Below are 26474 nucleotides of genomic sequence, written 5' to 3' on the forward strand. Positions count from 1 at the left end.
CTGCCTCAGCCTCCTGAGTAGCTGGGATTACAGGTACGTGCTACCATGCCCAGCTAATTTTTTTGTATTTTTAGTAGAGAGGGGGTTTCACCATGTTGACCAGGATGGCCTCAATCTCTTGACCTCGTGATCCACCTGCCTCGGACTCCCAAAGTACTGGGATTACAGGCTTGAGCCACCATGCCCGGCCTATTTTTGTATTTTTGAGACAGAGTTTCGCTCTTGTTGCCCAGGCTGGATGCAATGGTGTGACCTCGGCTCACTGCAACTTCCGCCTCTTGGGTTCAAGCGAAATCTCCAGCCTCAGCCTCCAAGTAGCTGGGATTACAGGGGCTTGCCACCACGCCCAGCTAATTTTTTGTATTTTTTTTTCTTTAGTAGAGATGGAGTTTCACCATGTTGGCCAGGCTGGTCTTGAACTCCTGACCTCAGGTGATCCCCCCGCTTCAGCCTCCCAAAGGTCTGGGATTACAGGAGTGAGCCACTGAATTGAACTGTGACTACTGCTAGAATAATATTTGTGACTAATAACTTCTGAGGGAATTAGATCACATCTTGTGTTACATGCTTTCATTTCATCCTCTCTACTTTTCCTCTCCTATAGTTAATCACAATGATAATTTTATATTCATTTATTAATTTTATATCTGTTGCCCATCTCCCCAACTAGAGCAGAATCTCTGAGAAAAAGCACCATTTACTCTCTAATGTTGTATCCTTGGCACCAAGCACAGTGACTTGGATGTAACAAAGGCTCAATATTTGTGGAATAAATGAAAAAGTAAATGAATGCACAGGACAGAGTGGGTATCCTGTCAGCAGCAGATGTGTCCCAGTTGATACTTAAGTGTATAGAAAGCCCTGGGAAATTGGAAACAGCACTGTTTTGCAGATATCTCTGGCTTATATAGTAGGTTCGTGCTATAATGTTCAGTCAAATGTTTGAATTTTATGTATCCATAAATGCTTGTTGAATAATAGCATTTATTGAAGGCGGTCAGTATGCTTAAGCACTTTTTATGTATTATTTAATCTTTACAACAGTCTTGTTACAAAGTATTACTCTGCCTATCTTACACGTGAATTCACTGAGTTAGAGAAATGAAATAACATTGCCCTGGTTTATAAAGCTAGTAAGTGCATCATAAGGATGGGAATTTGTGCTGGGCGCAGTGGCTCACGCCTATAATCCCAGCACTTTAGGAGGCCGAGGCGGGTGGATCACAAGGTACACGAGGTCAAGAGATCGAGACCATTCTGGTCAACAAGGTGAAACCCCATCTCTACTAAAAATACAAAAAAATTAGCTGGGCATGGTGGCACACGCCTGTAGTCCCAGCTACTCGGGAGGCTGAGGCAGGAGAATTGCTTGAACCCAGGATGTGGAGGTTGTGGTGAGCTGAGATCGTGCCATTGCACTCCAGCCTGGGTAACAAGAGCGAAACTCTGTCTCAAAAAAAAAAAAGGGAATTTGATTACATCTTTCTATTCTGTTTATGTTACAGACATTGTCACTGAAAATTTTAAGTATTAGAAAACTCCACTTATGGTGACAAATAAAGGATTTATCACACAGAACAAGATACCCAGCAGTAAACAGTCCAGGCCTGGAATAGCACTTAATTATAGTGTCAGAGGCTCTAGGTCTTTTTATTCTTTTTTGACCCTGACATGATATGAAATCTTTTAATCTTGCTGCTGTACCATGCTTACCATGTGACTCTGTCCTGATTATTATGTTTGCAAGATGGCTACTTTTATCAGTTCCTAGGAAAGTGGAATGGTGAAATGTCTTAAACTTTCTTGGAAGCGCCATTAGGTGACTTGTGTTTCTGTCTCATTGGCTACAGCTGAGTTACGTTGCCATCCCTTGATATAGTGAATCTAGGAAAGTCAATAGTATATATGACTTTTCTGGTATTGTTTTGGATCTTTTAGTTTCTTCAAGTGTATCATGAAAAATCCTAGTATTCTGGCCAGACACAGTGGGTCACTTGTGTAATCCTAGCACTTTGGGAGGCCGAGGTGGGTGAATCACTTGAGGTCAGGAGTTTGAGACCAGCCTGGCCAACCTGGTGAAACCCCGTCTCTACTAAAAATACAAAAATTAGCCGAGCATGATGGTGCACACCTGTAGTCCCAGCTACTTTGGAGGCTGAGGCAAGAGAATTGATTGAATCTAGGAGGTGGAGGCTGCTGTGAGCAGAGATCATGCCACTGCACTCCAGCCTAGGTGACATAGTGAGACTCTGTCTCAAAAAAAAAAAAATCTAGTATTCAGAAGTGTGTGACTGCAAAGGTCAAGCATCCTGGGCTGTAGACAGCGAGGGAGCTTTTTTAAGTTGGGAGCATTGTGATCAGATTGTTCTTTAAAGGTATTCTCTGATGGCTGTGTGGTAGATTGGGTGGAGAGTGACCAAATGGAAGCAAGGAGAGACTGTTTAGGAGACTTTTTCAATGGTGTAGGTGAGATTTTAGGGGCCTGAACTAGGAAAATTTTTATAGGAATGAAGAGGACACTGAAGATTCCAAAATACATAGGACATCAGGTAGGTAGGACTCAGTGGTTGATGGACTGTGGAGATAAGGAAAGAGTGAAGAGTCAAAGATGATGGCTCAGGTTTCTAGCAGAAAAAAAATGGGGCCACAACAGAGACCAAAAAAGAGTAGAGGAGAAAGTTTAAGTTGGTTGCCTTTTTAGACCCAGTGAGTCCTGAGGTATCTGGGTTTCTTTCATCTGCAGATCTTTAGCCACTAACTGGGAAAAGACATAGATTTGTTATATGATACAAATATATTTTCCTTGATAATTTCCCTTGGGATTTTATTTGCTTTTTGTTGTCCAGAAGTTTCCAACATTTGTGTAGTCAGTGTTCATCTTCATTTATATTTCCAGCTTTAGTTCATAGTTAGAGAGCCTTTCTTTTCCTCAAATGATAGAATTATTTACCACATTTTTTTCTTGTTCTTCTATGGCTTAAATATTGTATAGATCAGGATTTTGATGAGTAGGATGAAGTAAGTAAATCAAATAGAAGAGCATTTTCAATTGTTAGAATGATTAATGTGACATATTTTTAAGGTGTAATTATAAAATACTGAAGTTTTCCTTTAAAAGTACCTCTTGACAGTTTTTTTTTTTTTTTAAATGGTGTTGCTGTTTCTGAAATACTCTACTGTTTGTTTCTGTCAAAATAAAAAAGGCTGGACAAGGTGCCTTGCACCTGTAATCCCAGCACTTTGGGAGGCCGAGACAGGAGGATCTCTTGAAGCCAGGAGTTTTAGACCAGCCTGGTCAACATAGTAAGACCCAGTCTATACAAAAACTTAAAAAAAAAAAAAAAAAAAAAAACAGGCGCAGTGGTGGGTGCCTGTAGTCCCAGCTGCTTGGGAGACTGAGGCAGGAGAATTACTGTAATGGAGTTAAGCCTAGGAGTTTGAGGTTGGGGTGAGCTATGATTGTACCACTACACTTGTACTCCAGCCTGAGTGATAGAGCGGGACTCTGTTTCTTTTTCTTTTCTTTTCTTTTTTATTGAGAGAGAGTTTTGCTCTTGTTGCCCAGGCTGGAATGCAATGGTGCAATCTTGGCTTGCTCCAACCTCCGCCTCTTGGGTTTTAAGCTGTTCTCCTGCCTCAGCCTCCCAAGTAGCTGGGATTACAAGCACATTCCACCACACCCAGCCAATTTCTGTATTTTTAATAGAGATAGGGTTTCACCGTGTTGGTCAGACTGGTCTTGAACTCCTGACCTCCGGGGATCTGCCTGCCTCAGCCTCCCAAAGAGCTGGGATTATAGGTGTGAGTCACCACACCCGGCTGCTGTTGCAACAAGTAAATAAATAAAAATAAAACATCCCCAGATCTTATTTTTTTTAATAAATCAAAATTGAAATAGGCATTTTATGTATTCTGACAGCAGGAGGATGCATTAGCCCAACAGGCCTTTGAAGAGACTCGGAGAAGGACACGTGAATTTGAAGACAGAGACAGGTCTCATCGGGAGGAAATGGAGGTGAGAGTTTCACAGCTGCTGGCAGTAACTGGTTAGTACTTTCCCCCAAACTCTCAGGCTATGTTTGTGATGTTTGTGCATAATGTTTTTTAATAGTTTAATTTTGTCTTTCATTTTTAAGAAGTTGTAGTCTCTTACTTTGTATTTGTTAAATGTAATTGCTGTAAATAGTTTATTCTAATTTAAGGTTGTACATGAATTCCACAGTAATTGGTCTTCATAAAAATCATTTACTGTAATAAGGTATATTTTCTCTTAATTCATTTACCCAAAATCTTACCTCTTTTTTTTATTTTTCAAATTATTTGTAAACATTAGCTTATGTTAATATAGACTGCATATTTTTAGAACATTATTAAAACTCTTTGGAGTAATATTACTTTTCATTTTTCTGTGAATATTTGTCTTAATTTTGTAACTATAATTTTTAGTCATTTATGTTATTTTAACTAAAGGAAAATTTAACATTTTCAGACTACTCAAAGAATGGAATTAACAGACTTTTTATTTTAACCTTCCTATTATTAAGTAAAATAACAGTTACAGAAATCAGCATTAACAAATCTGTAGCTTCCTGTGCTGCTTTACTTAGGATAATTTTTTTTAAATAATAATAAATAAATAATAATTTATAGTTGAATGAATTATTGTAAGGCTAACATCCTTACAACCACAGTTTGGTAAAAAAATAAAATTTTGAGCATGAGCAACTCTGTCACTACAAAAAGTAGGAAAATTAGCTGGGTGTGATGGTACATGTTGATAGTTTTAGCAACACTTGGGAGGCCAAGGCAGGAGAATCACTTGAGCCCTGGAGTTTGAGGTTACAGTGAGCAGTGATTGCACCACTGTACTCTAGCCTGGGTGACAGAGTGAGATCCTTCCTTTAGAAAATATAAAAAATATATAAATAAAATATAAATAGAACTTTGATAGCTACCCCGGCAGCCCCTTCCATATATACATCTAATCATGACTTTCTCATCATTTCTGCTCAAAAGTAATCATTTTAATTTTTATCATTATTTATTGTGTTTCTTTAGTTTTAGTACCCATTGAAGTTTAGTCTTACCCAGTTTTAAAATTCTATCATTGCTGGGTGCGGTGGCTCACGCCTGTAATCCTAACACTTTGGGAGACTGAGGCAGGCAGATCACGAGGTCAGGAGTTCGAGACCAGCCTGATCCGTGGTGAAACTCCATCTCTAGTAAAAATACAAAATTTAGCCAGGTGTATTGGTGGCACCTGTAGTTTCAGCTACTTGGGAAGCAGAGGCAGGAGAATTGCTTGAACGCAGGAGGTGGAGGTTGCAGTGAACTGAGATCGTGCTACTGCACTCCAGCCTGGCAACAGAGTGAGACTGTCTCAAAAATAAAATTGATCCTTCCCCCCTCCTTTTTAAATCTACTGTGTTGGTTTCTGAATTTTGATGTGTCTTTTAATTGACAATTGAATTTTAATTTTTTTTTTCACACAAAATTGTACCCTGCCTTAAGCAGACCTCAATTATATATAGATTAATATTCAAAGTATATACAAATTGTTCAGAAATACAGATTTTCTTTAAAAAGTATATTCTAGGGTTAGGTGTGATGGCTCATACTTGTAATCCCAGCACTTTGGGAGGCTGAGGTGGGAGGATTGGTTGAGGCTGGGAGTTTGAGACCATCTTGGGCAAAATAGCAAGCCCCAATCTCTGCAAAAAATAAAAAATTACCCAGCATGGTGGCACATGTCTGTTGTCCTAGCTACTCAGGAGGCTGAGGCAAGGAGGATAGCTTGAGCCTAAGGAGCTTAAGGCTGCAAGATCTATGATCACACTGCTGTATTCCAGCCTGGATGACAGAGCAAGACCCTACCACCCCCCTCAAAAAGTGTATTTTAGAAAAAATTATCAAAATAAATTATCAAGATAAGAACTAATGTGTTTGAAGAAGAATATTGTCAAATATTACTATGTATCATGCTTCAAGTTTATAAACTTTTTTCAACATGAGCATTTCATAGAAGAAATAGAAAAAGCACACATTCATCTTTGATAATCAAAACATATTAAAATACAATTATAGTGTATCAACTAAATAGAACCATTTCCAGGCGTTAAAAGTCAGTATTATGTACCTAAGATTGTTAAATTTATGTCCTACATATTTTTGGAATCTACAGACGGTAGAATGGTGGTTGCCAGGGGAAATGGGGGTTAGTTATTTAAAGGGTATAGAGTTTCAGTTTTGCAAGATGAAGAGAGTTCTAGTTGGTTGTACTTAACACTACTGAACTGTGTGCCTTAAAAATAGCTAGGATGGTAAGTTTTATGGTATGTGTATTTTACCACTTTTTTTGTAAGTTTTAAAGTCAATGTTACATTATGAAGAAAATTTGTGGGTTTTTTCCAAGCACCAAATTATATGTACACTATTAATTAAATTAAAGTGTGTGTGCATGTGTGTGTGTAGGTAGGTAGGTAGGTAGACAGACAAACTGGCTAAGAGCCCAGACTAGAGCCAGACAGAAGTCTGAATCTGGCTCTGTCATTTACTTTGACAGCTTGGACAGCTTACTTCACTTTTCTATCACTGAGTTTCTTCATCTACAAAATAGGAGTAATAATCATGCCTGTCTCGTATGGTCATTGTGAGGATTGAATGAGTAAATACATGTGAAACCAGTTTTAGAGTATGTGCCACTGTTAAGAGTATACACTTGTAGAGTATTTCCTGTTGTGTTAAAATATGTTAGAATACATTTAAAGATCTAGTGTATTTGGTGGTTAGTGTATGAAGTAAAAAAAATAAAAAATAAAAAAATTTTTTGAGACGGTGTCTCACTCTATTGTCCAGGCTGGAGTGCAGTGCACAATCTCAACTCACCGCAGCCTCCCAGGTTCAAGCAATTCTCCTGCCTCAGCCTCCCGAGTAGCTGGGATTACAGGCACCCACCACCATACTTCGCTAATTTTTGTATTTTCAGTAGAGATGAGGTTTCACCATGTTGGCCAGCCTGGTTTGAACTCCTGACCTCAGGTGATACACCTGCCTCAGCCTCCCAAAGTACTGGGATTACAGGTGTGAGCCACCATGCCCAGCCTTGAAATAAAATTTAATGTCTTTTTTTTTTTCTTTTTTTTTTTTTGAGATAGGGTCTCACTCTGTTGTCCAGGCTGGATTGCAGTGGTGTGAACATGACTCACTGCAGCCTCAATATCCAGGGCTCAAGCAATTCTTCCTCCTTGGCCTCTCAAAGTGCTGAGATTATAGGTGTGAACCACTGCACCAAGCCTAAAATTTAATATCTTACAGTGATTCCTAGATCTCTTTGTCAGTGGGTTAATTTATCTAATGGGCTGATGGCAGCTGAGGATGTCCTCAGGAATACTTGTTAGCTAAGAGAAGAATATGGAGGGATATATGTGATGTATTTGTTTTATTTGAAGCTGTTATAATTCTTGTCATTTTCATATGTGAATACAAGACTTCCAGACCATGCCCTTTCATTGTGTATCTGTAAAATTTAGAAGCTTTAAAATGCGTAATACACATGTGTTATATTTCTGAACCTTTTTGCTCATGATGTTTGTTCCCTGATGTAGAATGTTCTTTTCTGTCCATCAAAACCCAACTTGAATGTTCCTCATTAAATATCAAGGCTTTCCTCAGTTTTCTGAATCATAAAGCCCTTCCACTCTGTAGTTTCTGTAGCAGTTTTTATTTCTACTAGTGTTCTTATTGAGCAACATGTTGAAACAATTATAAACATCCGTGCCCTCCACTTTATGGCATTCCCATAAGATGGAGCCCCTGATTTTTGTGTCTTCCACGTTACCTACCACAGTACTTTGTATACTGCTTAGTTGTTCATATCTTCAAAAAACAGCCCCTATCCTGCCTGTCTGAAAACCAGAATTATAGGAGAGCCTGCTAGGCTAGTTCAAGTAGATAATACATATTAATGGTCTCTGGAAAGATTCTAAATATTTATAATCTGTTGGTTTATATTAACTAGTTTAGTAATAAACCCCAAGTGTGTTGGGCTGTATTTTGCATTAGGGACTGAGAAATATATAGATAATAAAAAGACATTTTTTCTGTCCTTGATCAACTATCAGTCTTGAGGAAAAATGGATAGATAAACAGATCATTGTAGTGTACTTTAGCAACTACCGTACATAATGAAGGTTCAAAAAGGGGACAACAGCAGTGTAGAGGAAGCCTATGTCTGCCTCTGTTTTGGAGATTCACAAGGCAGTACACTTAGAGGGATTTGAAGGTAGAGTGTGTTTTGGCAGTTGGACAAGTTGGGGAAAGCATTCTGGGCAGGAGAAACAGTGTATGCAAAGTCATGGAGGAGTAAGAGAGCCTGCCAAGTCAGAGAATGATTGGTCAGTCTTTCTGGAGCAAGCTAACATGGTCTTAAATGAATATAGAAATCATTTTCTAAAAAGTGCTCTTCGGTTACGTTATTTTTGGAGATTGACTATTTGACAATGGGACAACTGTTGAAAGCTTTTGTATATATTTTGTTTTACATAAAACTCTGATTAATTGACTTAAGAATTGTGTATTCCAAATTGGGGTGACTCACACCTTTAATCTCAGCACTTTGGGAGGCTGAGAGAGGATTGCTTGAGCCCAGGAGTTTAAGACTAGCCTGGGCAACATAGCAAGACTTTGTGATTGTGTCTTTACAAAAAATTTTAAAACTAGCTGGGCATGGTAGCATGCACCTGTGCTCCCAGCTACTTGGGAGGCTAGATGGGAGGATTGCTTGAGCCCAGGAGGTCAATGCTGTAGTGAACTATGATTGTGACACTGCACTTCAGCCTGGGCAGCAGAGCAAGACCCTGTCTCCCCACCCAAACAAAAATAAATATAAATACATTGTTAATTTGATTTTTCTAAATTAAAATATTGGAAGAATATTTTTGTATGTGAGTTTATATTGTGCATATAGTATCAATATCATATGTTGATAGAAGTGTCACATAATTTCTTGTTCACATAAATAGTTTCTACTTGTTTTTTTGTCGGTGATTGAGAGCATGGGCTTTGTAGTCAAGCCTAGTTGAGATTCCTGCTCCCTCACTTCCCTCACCCCTAATTTTCTCATAGAAATGGAGTATTAAATGGGAAAATGCTTGTAAAGCACTTAGTATGATGCTTGGTATGTGTATGCCTACAGTAAATAATATCTCTCAAGTAGTTCTTTAGCACTAAAAGCTCCACCATAATGCTGGTTCCGGTTTATTGAATTATTTGGCTAACAGGAACATCCTTTTAGTTCTCTAAAGTGTATCAGGGCACTTTCCCTGCATTATAACCTAGAGCATAGAGAAAACAGTTAAATTTTCATGAATGATTTAAGATCCTGTAGTCCCTTATGGCAGTAATATAAAACATTAGTTCTTGTAGAGAACTGTCATCTAGAAAATTAAGCTAGAATCTGACTCCAGTGCATTCACTGGCAATCACATAAGGGAATTTGGGGTTTTCATGTCTTTTGGCCCTTTGTGTGTATGCATTTTACTTCTTTTTTTTTTCCATCCATAAAAAATTCCTAATGTCAGCTTATTTTTGTGCAGTTTACCTTCTTTTTCCTAAAAAGAGAATATTGGAGGAAAATGTCGTTTCCCCTCTGTAATTCAGACATCTTTAGAGATTCAAACATCATCTACTCTAACATTAATTACAGTTGATGAAGCTGAGAGTCTCAAAAAAATTAATTGATTTGCTGTCCTTCAAATATTTGGTTAATGGAAGAAAAAGTGAGTATTTAAACCAGTTTCCTAACCAGGAGGCCTGCACAAATACAGCTTAGCACTAGGAAATTAACTTATACACCACCCATAAAGATGCTTAAGTTGAAAAATAAAATCTGCCAGGAGAGGTTAAGAACCGTTTTGCCTGGAATAGAAAAGGCTTAGGCAGAAAAGAATAATAATGGTTCCAGTGGGTGGTCCTGATGCCTGGCTGGAGGGTAGGGCCAGAGAACAGTGGTAACTCGTGGGTGGCAGTAACTCAGTAAACGGCCCTTGGAAGCTTCAGATCCTGGCAGCACAGAGGCTTAGGGATGTCCTCCTCTGTTTGGACAATCTCTGAGGCTTCCAGCCCTGCCATGCTAAACTTGTAATAGTGGTGCTCTTGACTGTTTAACGTATGTGTAAGGTTAAGATCACTAAGAGGGGGAAGCAGAACTCCAAGTGGTTGGTGGCCCAAGGGGTTTTGATTTTCACCAGTGTGTTTTAACCTGAAACTGATTCTAAAATTCCATTTTACCATCTGTAAAATTTAGAAAGTTTTCAATCCGTCATGATAGGATTTAGTGTTTTCATTTTCTTATTTTTCTGGAAAAGCCTATTTCAGTAATACAATATTTTCTTTACCTTTCAGAGGTAATAGCAGATTATCATTAATTTGAAATGAGAAACTATAGTGAAATGGAAGCATTGTTTATGTTAGTAACCTTTACCAAATACTGTTAAATTATTGGTATACATTAAAATGATGTACATAAGATATAGAATACTGTATATAATATATATAATACTGTGCATAATACCTTATTCTGTGGGTCTTTTTCTTACTCTGGGTAATTTTTGTTTGAATGTGCATAGTCATTCTCTAGTAGGATATGTAAGAAACTGGAACTAGAAACTCTGGGGGAGAACCAGGTATCTGGGGGAACAAAATGAGCAAATTATTTTTAACTGTGTATCTTCTGTACCTTATGAATTTTGTATCATTAATTATGTATTTAGAAAAAAATTAAATTTGCTTTTAGTATTACACAGAATAATGAAAAAAGATTTTAGGGCCAGGCACGGTGGCTCAAGCCTGTAATCCCAGCACTTTGGGAGGCCGAGGCAGGTGGATCACGAGGTCAAGAGATCGAGACCATCCTGATCAACATGGTGAAACCCCATCTCTACTACAAATACAAAAAATTAGCTGGGCATGGTGGCACATGCCTGTAATCCCAGCTACTCAAGAGGCAGGAGAATTGCCTGAAACCAGGAGGCAGAGGTTGCAGTGAGCCAAGATCGCGCCATTGCACTCCAGCCTGGCTAACAAGAGCGAAACTCCGTCTCAAAAAAAAGAAGATTTTAAGAACTTCCTATCTGTATTCTCTGGCATATAGGCCATTTTAAAAAATGTGAAACCCAGCCGGGTGCAGTGGCTCACGCCTGTAATCCCAGCACTTTGGGAGGCCGAGGCGGGTGGATCACGAGGTCAAGAGATTGAGACCATCCTGGTCAACATGGTGAAACCCTGTCTCTACTAAACATCCAAAAAATTAGCTGGGCATGGTGGCACATGCCTGTAATCCCAGCTACTCAGGAGGCTGAGGCAGGAGAATTGCCTGAACCCAGGAGGCAGAGGTTGCGGTGAGCCGAGATCGCGCCATTGTACTCCACCCTGGGTAACGAGCGAAACTCCATCTCAAAAAAAAAAAAAAAATTGAGACCCTTCTTTCATTTGAAATTGTATACAGAGTTCCACTGTATAAAATAATTTTTTAAAAAGGCACTGCTCTGGTCAAAGCAGGGGTAGGGATTGTTCTGGTCTCCCTCTGGTGTCCCTTGGGTGTTTTTACAGAACCCACTGGGTGGCAGAACATAACTTGAGGACTCTGGCTATAGTGGAATGAGCACAAGGTTTTGCATCCTGGCTCCACTATTTGTTGCCAAATAGCATTGAGAAAGTTGCTTATTCTCTTTGACCTTTATCAGTAAAACCTTCCTCCCAGGTTGTCACAGAGCTCAGTATCTGAGGCTTAGAATAGGGACTCAGTGGAAGCCACTTCCTTTACCCCCTCTTTTCTGTGCAGTTGGCTCACAACATATCTGGAGTGGCAGTAAAGTAGTAAAAGTAGTCATATCCTAACTTTAAACTGTGAAAGTCGAAGATACTATTTTGCCAAGCTATTTTAGATTCTGGTGTTTTTTTGTTTGGTTGATTGGTTTGGTTTTTCGAAACAGCTGGTAAAGGATTTTGGACTTTTCTTTGCTCTCTTGGAGGCTACCAGTTACCCTGGGGGTTGAGTATTGACCAGAAGTGGGTATGAAGAGAACTTCCCACATTCTGGTAATGTTCTTGATCTGGGTGCTAGTTAGGTGGGTATGTTTGCTTTGTGAAAATTCGTGATTACATACTTAACAATTTGGGTACTATTCTGTACTTGTATAGAAAGAAGGCTTTTAAAAAGAAAAATAATCACAGAAGTTACTTTTGTGAAACTCTCCCCATTGGCATCTGTTGCCATATAGAAGCATCCTAGCGCCTTTTCTGAGAATTCTTCCTTGATCTGAAAATGTTGACATGTATGTTCCCCATGGCTGTTCTTTTTGGGAAATTCATGTCTATAACTGTAATTCACATGTCTTTTGTAAAGGAAGATTGAGGTTAATAACGGTCAGATTTCATGCTCTGATCATAGTTGTGTTGGAAAGATAGCAACTTGTACACTAGTCTCTGTTTCTAGAGACTGCCTTCAATTTGATTGACCTCTTAACCTAAAACGGTAAGACAGCACTCTTGGCTTTTAACTCAGTTCCAAGGTGACGGGGTGCTAAAAGATATTTTCTCTGTTATCTTGAAAATGCCTACGTTTGGTTAGATTATAAAGTGGCAGCAAATAAATGGTTGCCTTTAATGTCAGAGAATGGGTAAATTATTGTTTATCCTACTATAAGCAATTTTAATACAATTCAAATCATAGAATTTTATGTGGAAACTATTTGGAAATAAAACAGGCAAAAAGTTTTCTGTGGTTTTTGTATTTTTATTTTGCCTAGTTTTGGAGCCTTCAGTTTTGTGTGGTCCAAGAAAAAAATCTCAGCCTCTATTTATTTTAAATTTCCAAAAACTTCAGTTTTCAAATCATTTAATTCTACCAGTATTCTTTCTTGTGTATGGATAAATCAACATGAGAATATGTCTGTACTGGGCATTCCTGGGATATGTTTTGGGCAAGGGCAATAAATGAGAATGAACTGGGAGTATGAACTCAGACTGAGACTAGAAGAGGATTAACGAAGGAGGAAGAGGATACGAAATCTGACTTCTACCGCTATCAGAGGAAGAGAGTCTTGGTTCTGTATCAGAAGAGCTATAGACTTTTAATAGATTAATTTTGTTTTAGCTTTGTTTTATTTTCTAAAAGTTATTCTATCTGCAGCATATGTATTTTTTAACATTTGAGTAGTTATTCGAAAAATTCATAAATGTAAATGGGAAGTGATGAGTGGCTTTGCTGTAATAACAGCATTATGAGTGCATCCTATGTGCCAAGCAGTGTACATTGTAATTTTGCCTTTATATTTGATTTTTAAATGCTCTTTAAGTTGTATCTTCATTTTGAGGAACCAAGGCTAAGAGAGGGTAAGAAACTTGCCTAAGATCACAAAACTAAAGTGGTAGAACCATGATGGCTCAAGCCCAGAAATGTAGGTTATTTACACTATTTCATTTTAAAATGTTACTTTATATTTAAAGTTTTCCTTAAGTTGCATACTTTGTAAGAACTGTGTTTTTTGACATGCCTGTTGGATCAGCTCTGGCAGTCTACTCATCTGACAGATGTTTATAATTGTCTGCTGACCTTTTTTAAGCCTTTATTAAAAAAATATTTTTTATTTTACTTTAAGTTCTGGGATACATGTGTAGAACATGCAGGTTTGTTACATAGGTATATAAATGTGCCATAGTGGTTTGCTCCACCTATTAACTTATCATCTAGGTTTTAAGCCCTGCCTGCATGCATTAGGTATTTGTCCTAATGCTCTCCCTCCCCTTGTCCCCCACCCCTTGACAGGCCCCTGTGTATGATGTTCCCCTCCCTGTGTCTGTATGTTCTCATTGTTCAGCTCCCGCTTATAAATGAGAACATGCAGTGTTTGGTTTTCTGTTCTGCGTTAATTTGCTGAGAATGATGGCTTCCAGATTCATCTATGGCTTCCAGCTTCATCTATGTCCCTGCAAAGGACATGAACTCATTCTTTTTTATGGCTGCTTTTTGATGAGTTTGGGGAAAGTGCATTCGTTTCTCTCACGTTGGGACTTAAAATTTGTGCTTTGCGTCTCCTCCAGACTTAGCAATAGGGAGAACTAGCAGGACCTAAGGAGGCCGACATTAATACTGATTTAAGTTAAAGGCTCATCCTTTCCATTGGTCTGCTTTTGTATTCTGACTCTACCTCCAACCATCTTACTTGGGGAATATCACTTAACCTTCATCTTAGGCTGTCATTTGCAGAATGAGGGTTGAATCAGATCTCTCAAGTACTTTGCCACTCTAAAATTCTATAATTCTGTGTTCAGAATTTTATTTATTTTTTTCTCCCTTCCTTCCCCCTGAATTTAATTTTTTTAGAGACAGGGTGTCACTCTGTCACCCAGGCTAGGTAACAGTGGTGTAATCTTTTTTTTTTTTTTTTAGATGAAGTCTCAATCTGCTGCCCAGGCTGGAGTACAGTGGCCCGATCTCGACTCACTGCAACCTCTGCTTCCGGGGTTCAAGCGATTCTCCTGCCTCAGCCTCCTGAGTCTGGGATTACAGATGTGCACCACCATGCCTGGCTAATTTTTGTATTTTTAGTAGAGATGGGGTTTCACCATGTTGGCCAGGCTGATCTCAAACTCCTGACGTCAGGTGATCTGCCCGCCTCGGCCTTCCAAAGTGTGGGGATTGCAGGCATGAGCCAAGTGGTGCAGTCTTATAGCTCACTGCAGCCTTGATATCCTGGACTCAAGCAGTTCTTGCTTCAGGCTTCCAAGTAGCTGCAATTCCAGGCATGTGCCACCATGCCCAGCTTATTTAAAAAAATTTTTTGTAGTGATAGAATATCACTATGTCACTCAGGATGGTCTTGAACTTCTGGACTCAAGCAGTTGTCCCACCTCAGCCTACTGTAAACCGTAGGCATGAGCCACCACACCCAGCTGTTCTTCTAGCCAGGTATCAAACATAAAGTGAATACTACAGTATCTGGACACAGTACACACTCAATTAAATGTAGTTGTTTTAATTGTTAGGGCATTTTCCCATGAAGTTTTCAGCAATTTTTTTTGTTTTTGAGATCTCAATATTAAAAGAATGGAGATCAACCAATAAATTTTCTTCATTCTGGATATTCCCTCCTCGTAGCTATTTCTGCATAGCCCTCATAAGTAGGGAAAACTCCAGCTGCTGATGTGTGTTCTTTTGTCTCCCATTTGGAGTTACCTCATGACTGCCTCCTATTCTCCATGTTCCTAGGAGATAATATACTGAACGAAAACAAGGGAGTGACTGGTAGTAAGAGGTCTGTAGCACAGTGTTGAGATTAATTCTTCATAGATTTATGTTCTGAAATCAGACTCATGGATGTGTGCTTTATATTAAAACTCTAATTCTGAAATAACTGTTAATAAAAGGCTAGAATCAAGGGCCCATGACTGGGAAGAAAGAAACTAGAAATGATAAACTTTGTGTTTTTAGGATGATGGGAGTTCAGAGAGTTTCTTTGCCATCATCTAGTCGAGTTTATTTACCCATAGAGGAAATCCTGCAAAAACATCCAGCCTCCATTAGAAAACTGCCACAGTAAGAGGTCCTGCTTCTTAAGGCAGCTGTTTATTCAGCTCTTAAGTTCTAGTACTATTGGAAGCTATTTTACTGATTTTAAATCTGTTTTTGCATTTTTCTCCTTCATGTGATGGTCAGTACATCTTCCCTTCTAGCATTAAATGTCCTCCCTGTCTTCCAGATCTCTCATGCTTTCCTCTTCTACTCTTGTATGTACTGTCAGACTTTCCCCCCACACACCTTTTTTTTTTTAAGAGATGGGATCTCACTATGTTGCCCAGGCTGGTCTTGTACTCCCGGGCTCAAGCAGTCCTCCCACCTCAGCCTCCCAAAGTGCTGGGATTACTAGCATGAGCCACCATGCCTGGGCCCCTCCTCTTTTTTGTTCCTATTCTTGACTGTTCATCACAGTGTCTTGCCTTGCATCTTCCTCAGTTCTTTCACAATGTAAATAGAAACCAAACCCACAAGTAATAGCAAAACAATTTTTCTTTACTCCTATTCTCTGTGCTTTTACCAAAAATGTAATATATTAAACAAATCCATGGCTATTTCTGCACAGCTGTGACCAGTAGGGAAAACTCCAGCTGCTGATGACTATCTTTGTCATACATTTGGAGTCATCCCATTATTATTAAAATAATTTGAAAATTACTTTTTCCCCAAGACACAAAAGCTGAAATATTCTTTTCACAAAGTACTATTGGTAGGTTAGTAGTGATTTATAAATATATAATTAGGATTGATTTTTCTCCGTGTTTCTTCATTGCTCAGCCCCTTTCAAACCTTCATTGACTGAAAGCAGATGCTTATATCACCATCTCTGATTTTGCAGAATTGATCTGTCCTTACACTAACATTTAGCATTGATTGTGTATGGAACATAAATTGTTTTTCTGATGCATATGCATTCCATAGCTCTTTTAGTCTGTGACCATGCAGTATAACTTTAACCTATTAAATTGAAAAGGATATATTAAAATTTAGTCATTGTCTAATCTGCTAACAAAATAGTGAAAACCTGCTAGAGAAATATATCAAAATTTTAAGAAAGAGGCCAGGTGCATTGACTCATGCCTGTAATCCCTGTTCTGTGGGAAGTCAGGAGTTCAAGATCAGGCCTGGCCAACATGGTAAAATCTGTTTCTACTATTTTTTGTCTCTACTAAAAATACAAAAAATTTAGTTGGACATGGTAGCACATGCTTGTAATCCCAGCTCTTCAGGAGGCTGAGGCATGAGAATTGCTTGAACCTAGGAGGAGGAGGTTACTGTTTGTCAAGATCGGGCCATTGCACTCCAGCCTGGGCAACAAGAGTGAAAACTGCATCTCAAAAAAAAAAATAAAAGGAAAGTAAAAAGAAAGATTAGGCCAGGGCAGTGGCTCACATCTGTAATGCCAGCACTCTGGGAGGCTGAGGTGGGTTTATTGATCACGAGGCCAGGAGTTTGAGACAAGCCTGGCCAACATAGTGAAACCACATCTCTACTAAAATTAGCTGGGCATGGTGGCACAAGCCTGTAGTTTCACCTATTCAGGAGACTGAGGTGGAAGAATAACTTGAACCTGGAGGCAGAGGTTGCAGTGAGCCGAGATCGCACCACTGCACTCCAGCCTGGGTGACAAAGCAAGACTGCGTCTGAAAAAAAAAAAAAAAAGAGAAAGATTAAAGAAGTTAGCACTGGGTTTTATTTGGTTTTAAAGTAAATAAGGTAATTGTTATTTTTGTATAAATAACATAAGCCTTTTGAAAAATGATGACATAGCTTTTGACTGAACTTGATATTGTACAATGTGACGTGTTGAGATGGTTTTTTTTTTTTGAAGATTGAAGATGTTCTTTCTCTAACAACTGTTTTAGATTTTAAAAATTGAAGTCAGAATATGATTTATGGTTAAATTTGTTTCCAAAAGCCAAAGGCAGTGGAGAAATCAGTAGGTAATTTTAGTGCACAATTCCAGTATCTAAAAGTACTGTATGGGTAATTGTGGTTAGTCCCAACTGTTGCCATATAACATAGGTAGCTAAAAACAAGAACATTAAATCATGAGGGTGGCTTGGACTTGAGTGAGAGTGGTGGAGGTAGTCAGAAGTAGTCAGATGCAGGATATATTCAAAGATAGAGCTATCAGATTTTGCTCTTAGTGGCTGGGCACAGTGGCTCACCCCTCTAATCCCAGCACTTTGGGAAGCCAAGGCCAGTGAATCACCTGAGGTCAGGAGTTTGAGACCAGGCTGGCCAACATGGTGAAACCTCGTCTCTACTAAAAATACAAAAAAAAAAAAAAAATTAACTAGGCATGGTGCTGCACACCTATAATCCCAGCTACTTGCAAGGCTGAGACAGGAGAATCCTTTGAAACCAGGAGGTAGAGCTTGTGGTGAGCTGAGATCACGCCATTGCACTCCAGTCTGGGCAACAGGAACAACAACAAAAAAAAGATGTTGAGGGTGACCTCAAGGCTTTTTTTTCAAACAACTGGTAAAATGGAGTTGCCATTATCTAACATAGGAAAACTTACTACTTGGGAAGCCAAGGCCTCCCAGGATTATAGATTACCCCTGTAATCCCAAAGTGCTGGGATTAGAGGGGTGAGCCATCAAGATAAACTGACCTCATCTGTTTAAAAAAATTAGTTAATTCAGTAAGGCATGGTGTCTCATACCTGTAATCTCAGCACTTTGGGGAGGCTGAGGTGGGTGGATCGCTTGAGTCCAGGAGTTTTTTTTTTTTTTTTTTTTTTTTTTTTTTTTTTGAGACGGAGTTTCGCTCTTGTTACCCAGGCTGGAGTGCAATGGCGCAATCTCGGCTCACCGCAACCTCCGCCCCCTGGGTTCAGGCAATTCTCCTGCCTCAGCCTCCCAAGTACCTGGGATTACAGGCACGCGCCACCATGCCCAGCTAATTTTTTGTAATTTTTAGTAGAGACGGGGTTTCACCATGTTGACCAGGATGGTCTCGATCTCCTGACCTCGTGATCCACCCGCCTCGGCCTCCCAAAGTGCTGGGATTACAGGCTTGAGCCACCGCGCCCGGCCGAGTCCAGGAGTTTTAGACCAGCCTGGCCAACGTGGCAAAACCCCATCTCTACTAAAAGTATTTTAAAACAATTAGCCAGGTGTGTTGATGCATGCCTGTAATCCCAGATACTCGGGAGACTGGGTACCAGAATCACTTGAACCTGGGAGGCAGAGGTTGCAGTGAGCAGAGATCATGTCATTGCACTCCAGCCTGGGTGACAGAGCGAGACCCTGTCTAAAAAAAACAAACAAAAAATACATCTGGGAATATAAGTGCACCAAGGACTCTAATTTTGTATTTCTATTTTTAACTTATGAGACAATACTTTATCCATTATAAAATGCTACATTTTTCAGCCATATAATTAGTAGAACATATACTTCTCTGTGACTTTAGTTTCCTTACCTATAAAATAGAAATAAATAACAGCACTTATGTCATAGGTTGTTGGGAGGGATTAAATTAGTTCTAGCCAGGTGCTGTGGCATGTGCTTGTAGTTTTAGCTACTTGGGAGGCTGAGTGAGGCAGGAAGATTGCTTGAGCCTAGGAGTTTGAGGCTGGGCAGTATAAATATAGCAAGACCCTATCTCTTTAAAAAATTATTTAATTCATGGAAAGTACTTAGAACAGGGCCTAGCAGACAGTTGGTACTCAATAAATGTCAGCTTTTACTAAAAGGAACTATTTGCTTCTAAAACAGTTGGCTAATGTGTTAAAGTTAAATCCTCTATTTCCAAAACTATAAATTACAGATTTTTCTTTTTTCTTTTTGAGATGGAATCTTGCTCTGTTGTGCAGGCTGGAGTGCAGTGGTGCAGTCTCAGCTCACTGCAACCTCCACCTCCCATGTTCAAGGGATTCTTGTGCCTCAGCCTCCCAAGTAGCTGGGATTACAGGTGCATACCATCACACCTGGCTAATTTTTTTGTGTTTTTCATAGAGACATGGTTTCACCATTTTGGCCAGGCTGGTCTTGAACTCCTGACCTCAAATGATCCGCCCACCTCAGCCTCCCAAACTCCTGGGATTATAGGTGTGAGCCACTGCGCACGGCCCTCCATTTATTGTTCTTTTACACATAGTACATATTTATGGTGATTGACTTTTGAATAAAAATGATTTTTCTTGATTTTTAAGGAAACTTTAGTAAAGTATGTCACACATAATTTTATTTGTGCTTTTTTGCCTGTTATATGTGAATATATTGTTTGAAAACTTTTTAGTTGTGACTTTTTTTATGTGCTACTGTCGGTTATTTTATATATATAGCATTTTGATTATCAGAACACTTTTTGACCCCAGATTATAATTTTGTCATTGCAGGCAAGAAGACAACAAGACCCTAGTCCTGGTTCCAATTTAGGTGGTGGTGATGACCTCAAACTTCGTTAATAGCACAGCAGATGTGTGCCACCCATCTTTACATACACATTGCTTCTAGTTGGCAGAAATAATTAATTAAAAGACCAGAAACTGTGATAACTGGAGGTACTACCGTCTATTTCTCAACCGTAGGCAGTAATAGACATCAAAAACTGCCATGGTTTTGCACTATGGTTATAAAACCTGCATTTCTAATTTTTTAAGCATGTAGCCAGTAATAATTTGAAGTTTTTTTTCTATGCAAGCCTACCTTGTTGGCATTATTTTAGTGAGTTGAAACTATCTACTCGTAAAGCTCTTTTTCTTCCATTTTAATTTAAAAGTTTGTGTCATTTTAAAACAGGTCAAGATATTAAAATTATATCAGAGGGTTTCTCTAATCATTTTTTCTAATTTTTTTTTTTTTGTACTTCTAGATGTTTTGGTTATACAGCTTCATTTTAGATAAGCATTCTTGTTTTTTTGTTTTGTTTTGTTTGCCCCATTTTCTTTTGTGTTTTTGTAGTTTTATAGCATTTTAAAACTGCTGATGTTGTTTGCATTATTTACAGGCTCAATACCTAGTAGCATAGAGCTGTCTGCCACAGCCTTCTAACAAAGTTTACAGTTATTAAAGTTGCAGTATCCTTTTAAATGCTAATAATCAGCACTCTTTCTTTCTTTTTTTTTTAAATTTTATATAGAGAGAGACAGGATTTTGCAGTGTTGCCCAGGCTGGTCTCAAACTCCTGGCATCAAACGATCCTCCTGCCTCAGCCTCCCAGAGTGCTGGAATTACAGGCTCTTTCTTTTTAAACATAAAAGTTTTAAATTGGTATTAACTCTGTAATCTGACCCAGACTGTTTTAGCTTCTGTTCTGTAATCATGAGTTTGGCTGGAGATATTCTCCATAGATGATCTTCTACTGAAATGCCTAAAGAAGTCACAGGCTGGCTTCTGTTTTATTCAGGGATTTTTTTAAAAAGTCAGTCAGAAAAGGGATACTAGAGCTTCTTCATGTATGTAACAGCATATTAAACTGGAGACAGTGATGAATCAGCTACAAAGGTAATATTGTATTAAAATCATGTTTAAGATAGCTGCTTTTATGTGTATTTTATATTGCATGCTTTTGTAAAAACATGCTGGGTGATGATGGAAGATTAGTTTTAGAGAGAAAATGTTCATCTGTGCAGAGGATACATTTTCTTCCATTAATTCTGGAAAAAAACATTTTCAGCTATATATATGGTATTTTGCAAAAGGACTATTAATAGAACCTTTTGAGATGAATTAATGTAAGAATATTTTTTAAATAGGCTTACTGTCAAATTGAATGCAACTTTTTTTTTAGATACAGACTGGAAAAAAGTGCTAAGTCATTTGGCACCTCCTTACAAATATTTTTCATGGTCACATTTATTAAATGTTAGTACATTTCTGAATTTTTGAAAAATGTATTTTATCATAAAATGGCATTATTTTAATGAGTTGAAAAAGTGACACAGTCAATTCAGAAAATGAACTGAAGTCTGAATAAGGTCTTTGCATTTAAAAAGCATATAACTACTTGATTGATGAGGGAGGTGTTACTTTCATTGTATATAGATCTTATTTCATAAACAGATATCCTGTATCAGAATAAAAATATTTGTTATATATTTGAAGTCATGCATGGTAAGGAGTGTGTTTAAATTGTTATAAACAATAATGCATCATTAAAGGCCATGCTGATTTTTCGTTAACTATAAGTACTATGAATGAATTTGGTTGGGTTTGGTGTTGTACAGCTCACATGTTTACACACTCAGTGCCCTAATTTCCCCTGAGGGAATCGCTATTTAAGTGATCCTTACAGTGGTGTTTTATGGTTACTTTATTACAGAGCTCCTTGGTTTTTGACTTCTGCACTTAAATTTTTTTAAATAACATGATGATGGTACATTTTCCTCTATTGTCTAGCTAAGGGCTTTCAGTCCACCAGTAAATACGATCAAATGCTATTAAATGTTCCTGTTACCATCCTCCTGTAGATGCTGGATTTTCTTATCGTTTAGCACCGCGCTGCTTCTGTCTGTCTTAATGCTGGCATTAAGATCATGAGCCCTTTTTCTCCATTAGTGCAGGCTTTGAAAACTACTTCTATTAAGTTATTGATGCAGTTTGATATTTTTTCATAATCTATATTTAAACAAAATTACATCATTGCATCATCTTTTCTAAATTCATCTCCATTAAAACTTGCCTTAAGCTACCAGATTGCTTTTGTCACCATTAGCCATACTGTGTGTTTGTATGTTTAATTTACTTTCACAATAAACTTCTATGTAGTAAAAACAGGGTCTTTGCTCTTCATTGATGTAATCCAATAATTTCTGTGCCAGTGTTAATTATGACATGAAAATTGTTCTTTGATCCTGTTTCTTATAAAAGAAGAAAGCAACAACAGTGGCATCTAGTGGTCATTTCTGTTTATTCCAAAGACTACTTTAAATGTAGATAACACAAGGTATACAAATCCCCCAGTGTATATTATGGTTTTTAAGAAATCTAGCTTGATTTACCCATCCTGTGAGATATGACCATAAAGTAGTGGTGTTGGAAGGAAGAATTTTTAATTACACATCCAAATTAGTTTCATCTTTCAAGCTAGTTGTTTTGGAAATACAGTCATTTTGATTGTGCTGGTGTTATATATTCTTAAGATGACTCCTGGCTTTTTCCTACAACAGAAAAGTAAGCCCTTTTCTTTGGAAGTATGCCTTAAGCTTGATCCATAATAAAGAGATTTTTTTCTCATTCACCACCAGACTTACTGCAAATGACAAAAATGCCTTTAAATTCTGAATTGACAACATTAAGGGAAATTCCAAAGAGTAGGATTCATGCTCTGAGAGTTAATTTCAGAAAATTGTTTGAGCAGTAACAGCATGGTTTTAGTGAGTTTATCGCTTCTAGAAACATAATTGGATATGCTAGTTCTGGGCTGCTTGGTGAAAAATATCTTACTTGATTTATGCCTCATTTGGCAATGGGGAGCTTTTTAAGCCACAAGCCATTGTATTATCCATACCACATTAGCCTTTAGCTGCTTAAAACAGTAAACATGTATTATCCCACAGGTGAGTCACAAATCAGTGGTTCTGGTTCAGGGTTCCTCATGAGATTAGAGTCACCCTGGGCTACACCCATCTCAAGGCTTCGCTGGATGAAAGATCCCCTTTCAAACCCATTAATGTGTTCATTGACTGGCCTCTGCTCTCTGCAGCCTGCTAGATGAAAGGTAGGTGTTCCCTTGCTAGGTGCTGGACAGAGACCTCCTTCAGTTTCATGCACAGTTGTGGGTCTCTCCATAGGACAGTGCACAGCAGGGCAGCTGACTTCCCCCAAGGCAAGTGATCCAAGAGAGTACACACCCAAGTTGAAAGCACAGTCTGTTGTTTTGTTTTGTTTTTTGAGAGGGAATCTCACTCTGTTACCCAGGCTGGAATGCAGTGGCGTGATCTTCACTCACTGCAACCTCTACCTCCTGGGTTCAAGCTTTTCTCCTCCCTCAGCCTCCGGAGTAGCTGGGATTACAGGTGCTCATCTACATGCCTGGCTACTTTTTGTATTTTTTCTAGAGATGGGGTTTCACCATGCTGGCCAGGCTGGTCTCAAATTCCTGACCTCAAATGATTCTTCTGCCTTGGCCTCCCAAAGTGCTGGGATTACAGGCGTGAGCCACCATGCCCAGCCAAACACACAGTCTTATTACTGAATCTTGGGCTGCCATACTCTATATTAGAATCAATTCACTGGGTCTGGCCCACACTCAAGGGGGAGGAATATTAATCTCATCTGTTGAAGGCAGGGATGTCAAAGCATTTGTGGACATCTTTGTAAAACCACCACAGTGATATTACCAAATATATGTAACTGAGTATTTATAAGATATCTTTGGTGTTTTAATCTCCTAAACATTCTTTAAAGGTAAGATTTTAGTCTTGCAGATGTGAATACGTGATTCCCCCTAGATAGCATCAATCCCTTTTCTTGCATCACCATCATATATTCATATATGGCATTTGAAAATTGTTCCAAAGCTAAAAAATGACAGTCACAGGATGAAATCATGGATGTAAATGGAAGTTTAGTTTGTTTAAAACAGATAAGTCACTGTTTTAGTCAACTCTCAGCTTTTGGTTAGAAAATTTAAGCAACTTAGAATTAAGGTTGTTATTGGCCTCATTCAAGTTTCAGAAATGTTGAGGAGATGTGAGTAGATAAAAGGCCAGACAGCGTAGCTCATATCTGTAATCCCAGCACTTTGGAAGGCTGAGTCAGGAGGATTGCTTGAGGCCAGGAGCTCAAGAATAGCCTGGGCAACATAGCGAGACCTTTATCTGTACAAAAATATTTTTCTTGGCCGGGCGCGGTCACTCATGCCTATAATCCCAGTACTTTGGGAGGCTGAGGCGGGTGGATCACAAGGTCAAGAGATCGAGACCATCCTGGTCAACAAGGTAAAACCCCGTCTCTACTAAAAATACAAAAATTAGCTGGGCATGGTGGTGCGCGCCTGTAGTCCCAGCTACTCGGGAGGCTGAGGCAGGAGAATTGCTTGAACCCAGGAGGCAGAGGTTGTGGTGAGCCGAGATCCTGCCATTGCACTGCAGTCTGGGTAACAACAGCAAAACTCCATCTCAAAAAAAAAGTAAAAAAAATTTCTTAATTAGCCAGGCATGGTGATGCACACCTCTAAGTCTCAGCTACTTGGGAGGCTGGAGTGGGAGAATCGCTTGAGCCCAGGATTTTGAGGTTTCAGTGGGCTATGATCTTGCCACTGCACTCCATCCTGGGCAACCAGAGCAAGATCTTACCTATAAAAATGGAAAATGTTGAGGCTCTTTTTTTTTTTTTTTTGAGATGGAGTTTCGCTCTTGTTACCCGGGCTGGAGTGCAATGGCTCGATCTCAGCTCACTGAACCCTCCTGGGTTCAAGCAATTCTCCTGCCTCAGCCTCCCGAGTAGCTGGAACTACAGGCGCACACCACCATGCCCAGCTAATTTTTGTATTTTTAGTAGAGACGGGGTTTCACCATGTTGACCAGGATGGTCTCGATCTCTCGACCTTGTGATCCACCCGCTTCAGCCTCCCAAAGTGCTGGGATTATAGGCATGAGCCACTGCACTTGGCTGAGGCTCTTTTTTTAAAGAGACTAAAAGTATGACTACACCCTAGGATTATTTAGGGGGAAAAATATCCAGTTTCCAAAATAGATATGTACCGGCTCACAAGAAATCTAAAGTCTAGCTCAAAAGCTGACCAAAGGCAGTAACACCATTTAAGTTATATTGGAAGTACGGGCTCTTAGAGTACATCTAGTCTGGGTGAATAAAAGCTTCCCTAAAGAGACGTTCAAGCTAAGATCTGAAGGATGGCGGACACTACACTAGCTAGAGAAGGTATTGCAGGTAGCTAGGCAATAGCTTAGCAAGTTTGAGAAACTAAGCAGCTGAGTATGACGAACATGGAAAAGGGGGCTGCAGCAGTGAGATGAATCTGGAAGGGCAGAAGAGCAGTGCTGGACTGGCCCTTCCAACCACGTGTTTTTTTTTTTTTTTTTGAGACAGAGTTTCGCTGTTGTTACCCAGACGAGTGCAATGGCATGATCTCGGCTCACCGCAACCTCTGCCTTCTGGGTTCAAGCAATTCTCCTGCCTCAGCCTCCGGAGTAGCTGGGACTACAGGCGCGCACCACCATGCCCAGCTAATTTTTGTATTTTTAGTAGAGATGGGGTTTCAACTCGTTGATTAGGATGGTCCCTATCTCTTGACCTCATGATCCACCCGCCTCGGCCTCCCAAAGTGCTGGGATTATAGGCGTGAGGCGCCCGGCCTCCAACCATGTTAAAACAAGTGGATCACTCCTAAGGGTGAACAGGAAGCCATTAAGGGGTTGTGACCTTGATGGAATCGGTGCTTGAGAAAACTCATTTTGGTTGACTGGCGAGAACAAGACTGGCATCTGAAACTTGGTCCCAGTGGTAACACAAGTAGGAACATTAAGGGGTAGCTTCGTGGGCATGGAGATACCTCAAAGCTAAAAATAAAGTACAGGAGGCGTAATTGACAGTTTTCTCAGTTTCTCTTATCAGTCAAGATAGGCTGGTTGTGTTGCTTTAAAACACCAAAAAAAGAGGCCAGGCACAGTAGGTCACTCCTGTAATCCCAGCACTTTGGGAGGGTGAGGTGGTGGGCAGATCACTAGGTCTGGCCAACATGGTGAAACCCTGTTTCTACTAAAAATACAAAAAAGTTAGCTGGGTCTGGTGATGCATGCCTGTAATTCCAGCTACTCAGGAGGCTGAGGCAGGAGAATCACTTGAACTCGGGAGGTGGAGAGTGCAGTGAGCCGAGATCATGCCACTGTACTCCAGCTTGGGTGACAGAGCAAGACTCCATCTCAAAAAAAGAAAAAAAAGTATTGGCGTAAAGATTTTTGTCTTACATCCTAAATATTCAT

The 26474-nt window shown here is 39.3% G+C and overlaps 1 protein-coding gene across 2 annotated transcripts in view; it reads left to right on the plus strand.

Moving 5' to 3' along the window:
* CBFB (core-binding factor subunit beta) overlaps positions 1 to 22302 on the plus strand; it is a 71133-nt gene extending 48831 nt beyond the window's left edge. The window contains exons 5-6 of one of the 2 annotated variants that reach the window (XM_002761058.5): positions 3920 to 4046; positions 19926 to 22302. In XM_002761058.5, coding sequence (XP_002761104.1) covers positions 3920 to 4046; positions 19926 to 19948 — 150 coding nt within the window. In that variant the 3' untranslated portion in view covers positions 19949 to 22302. The remainder of the gene's footprint in view (positions 1 to 3919; positions 4047 to 19925) is intronic. The other variant, XM_002761059.7, reaches the window with a different exon arrangement.
* The last annotated feature ends 4172 nt before the right edge of the window (positions 22303 to 26474 follow it).

The sequence above is a fragment of the Callithrix jacchus genome, chromosome 20 (assembly GCF_049354715.1).
Source record: "Callithrix jacchus isolate 240 chromosome 20, calJac240_pri, whole genome shotgun sequence".
Taxonomy (NCBI): domain Eukaryota; kingdom Metazoa; phylum Chordata; class Mammalia; order Primates; family Cebidae; genus Callithrix; species Callithrix jacchus.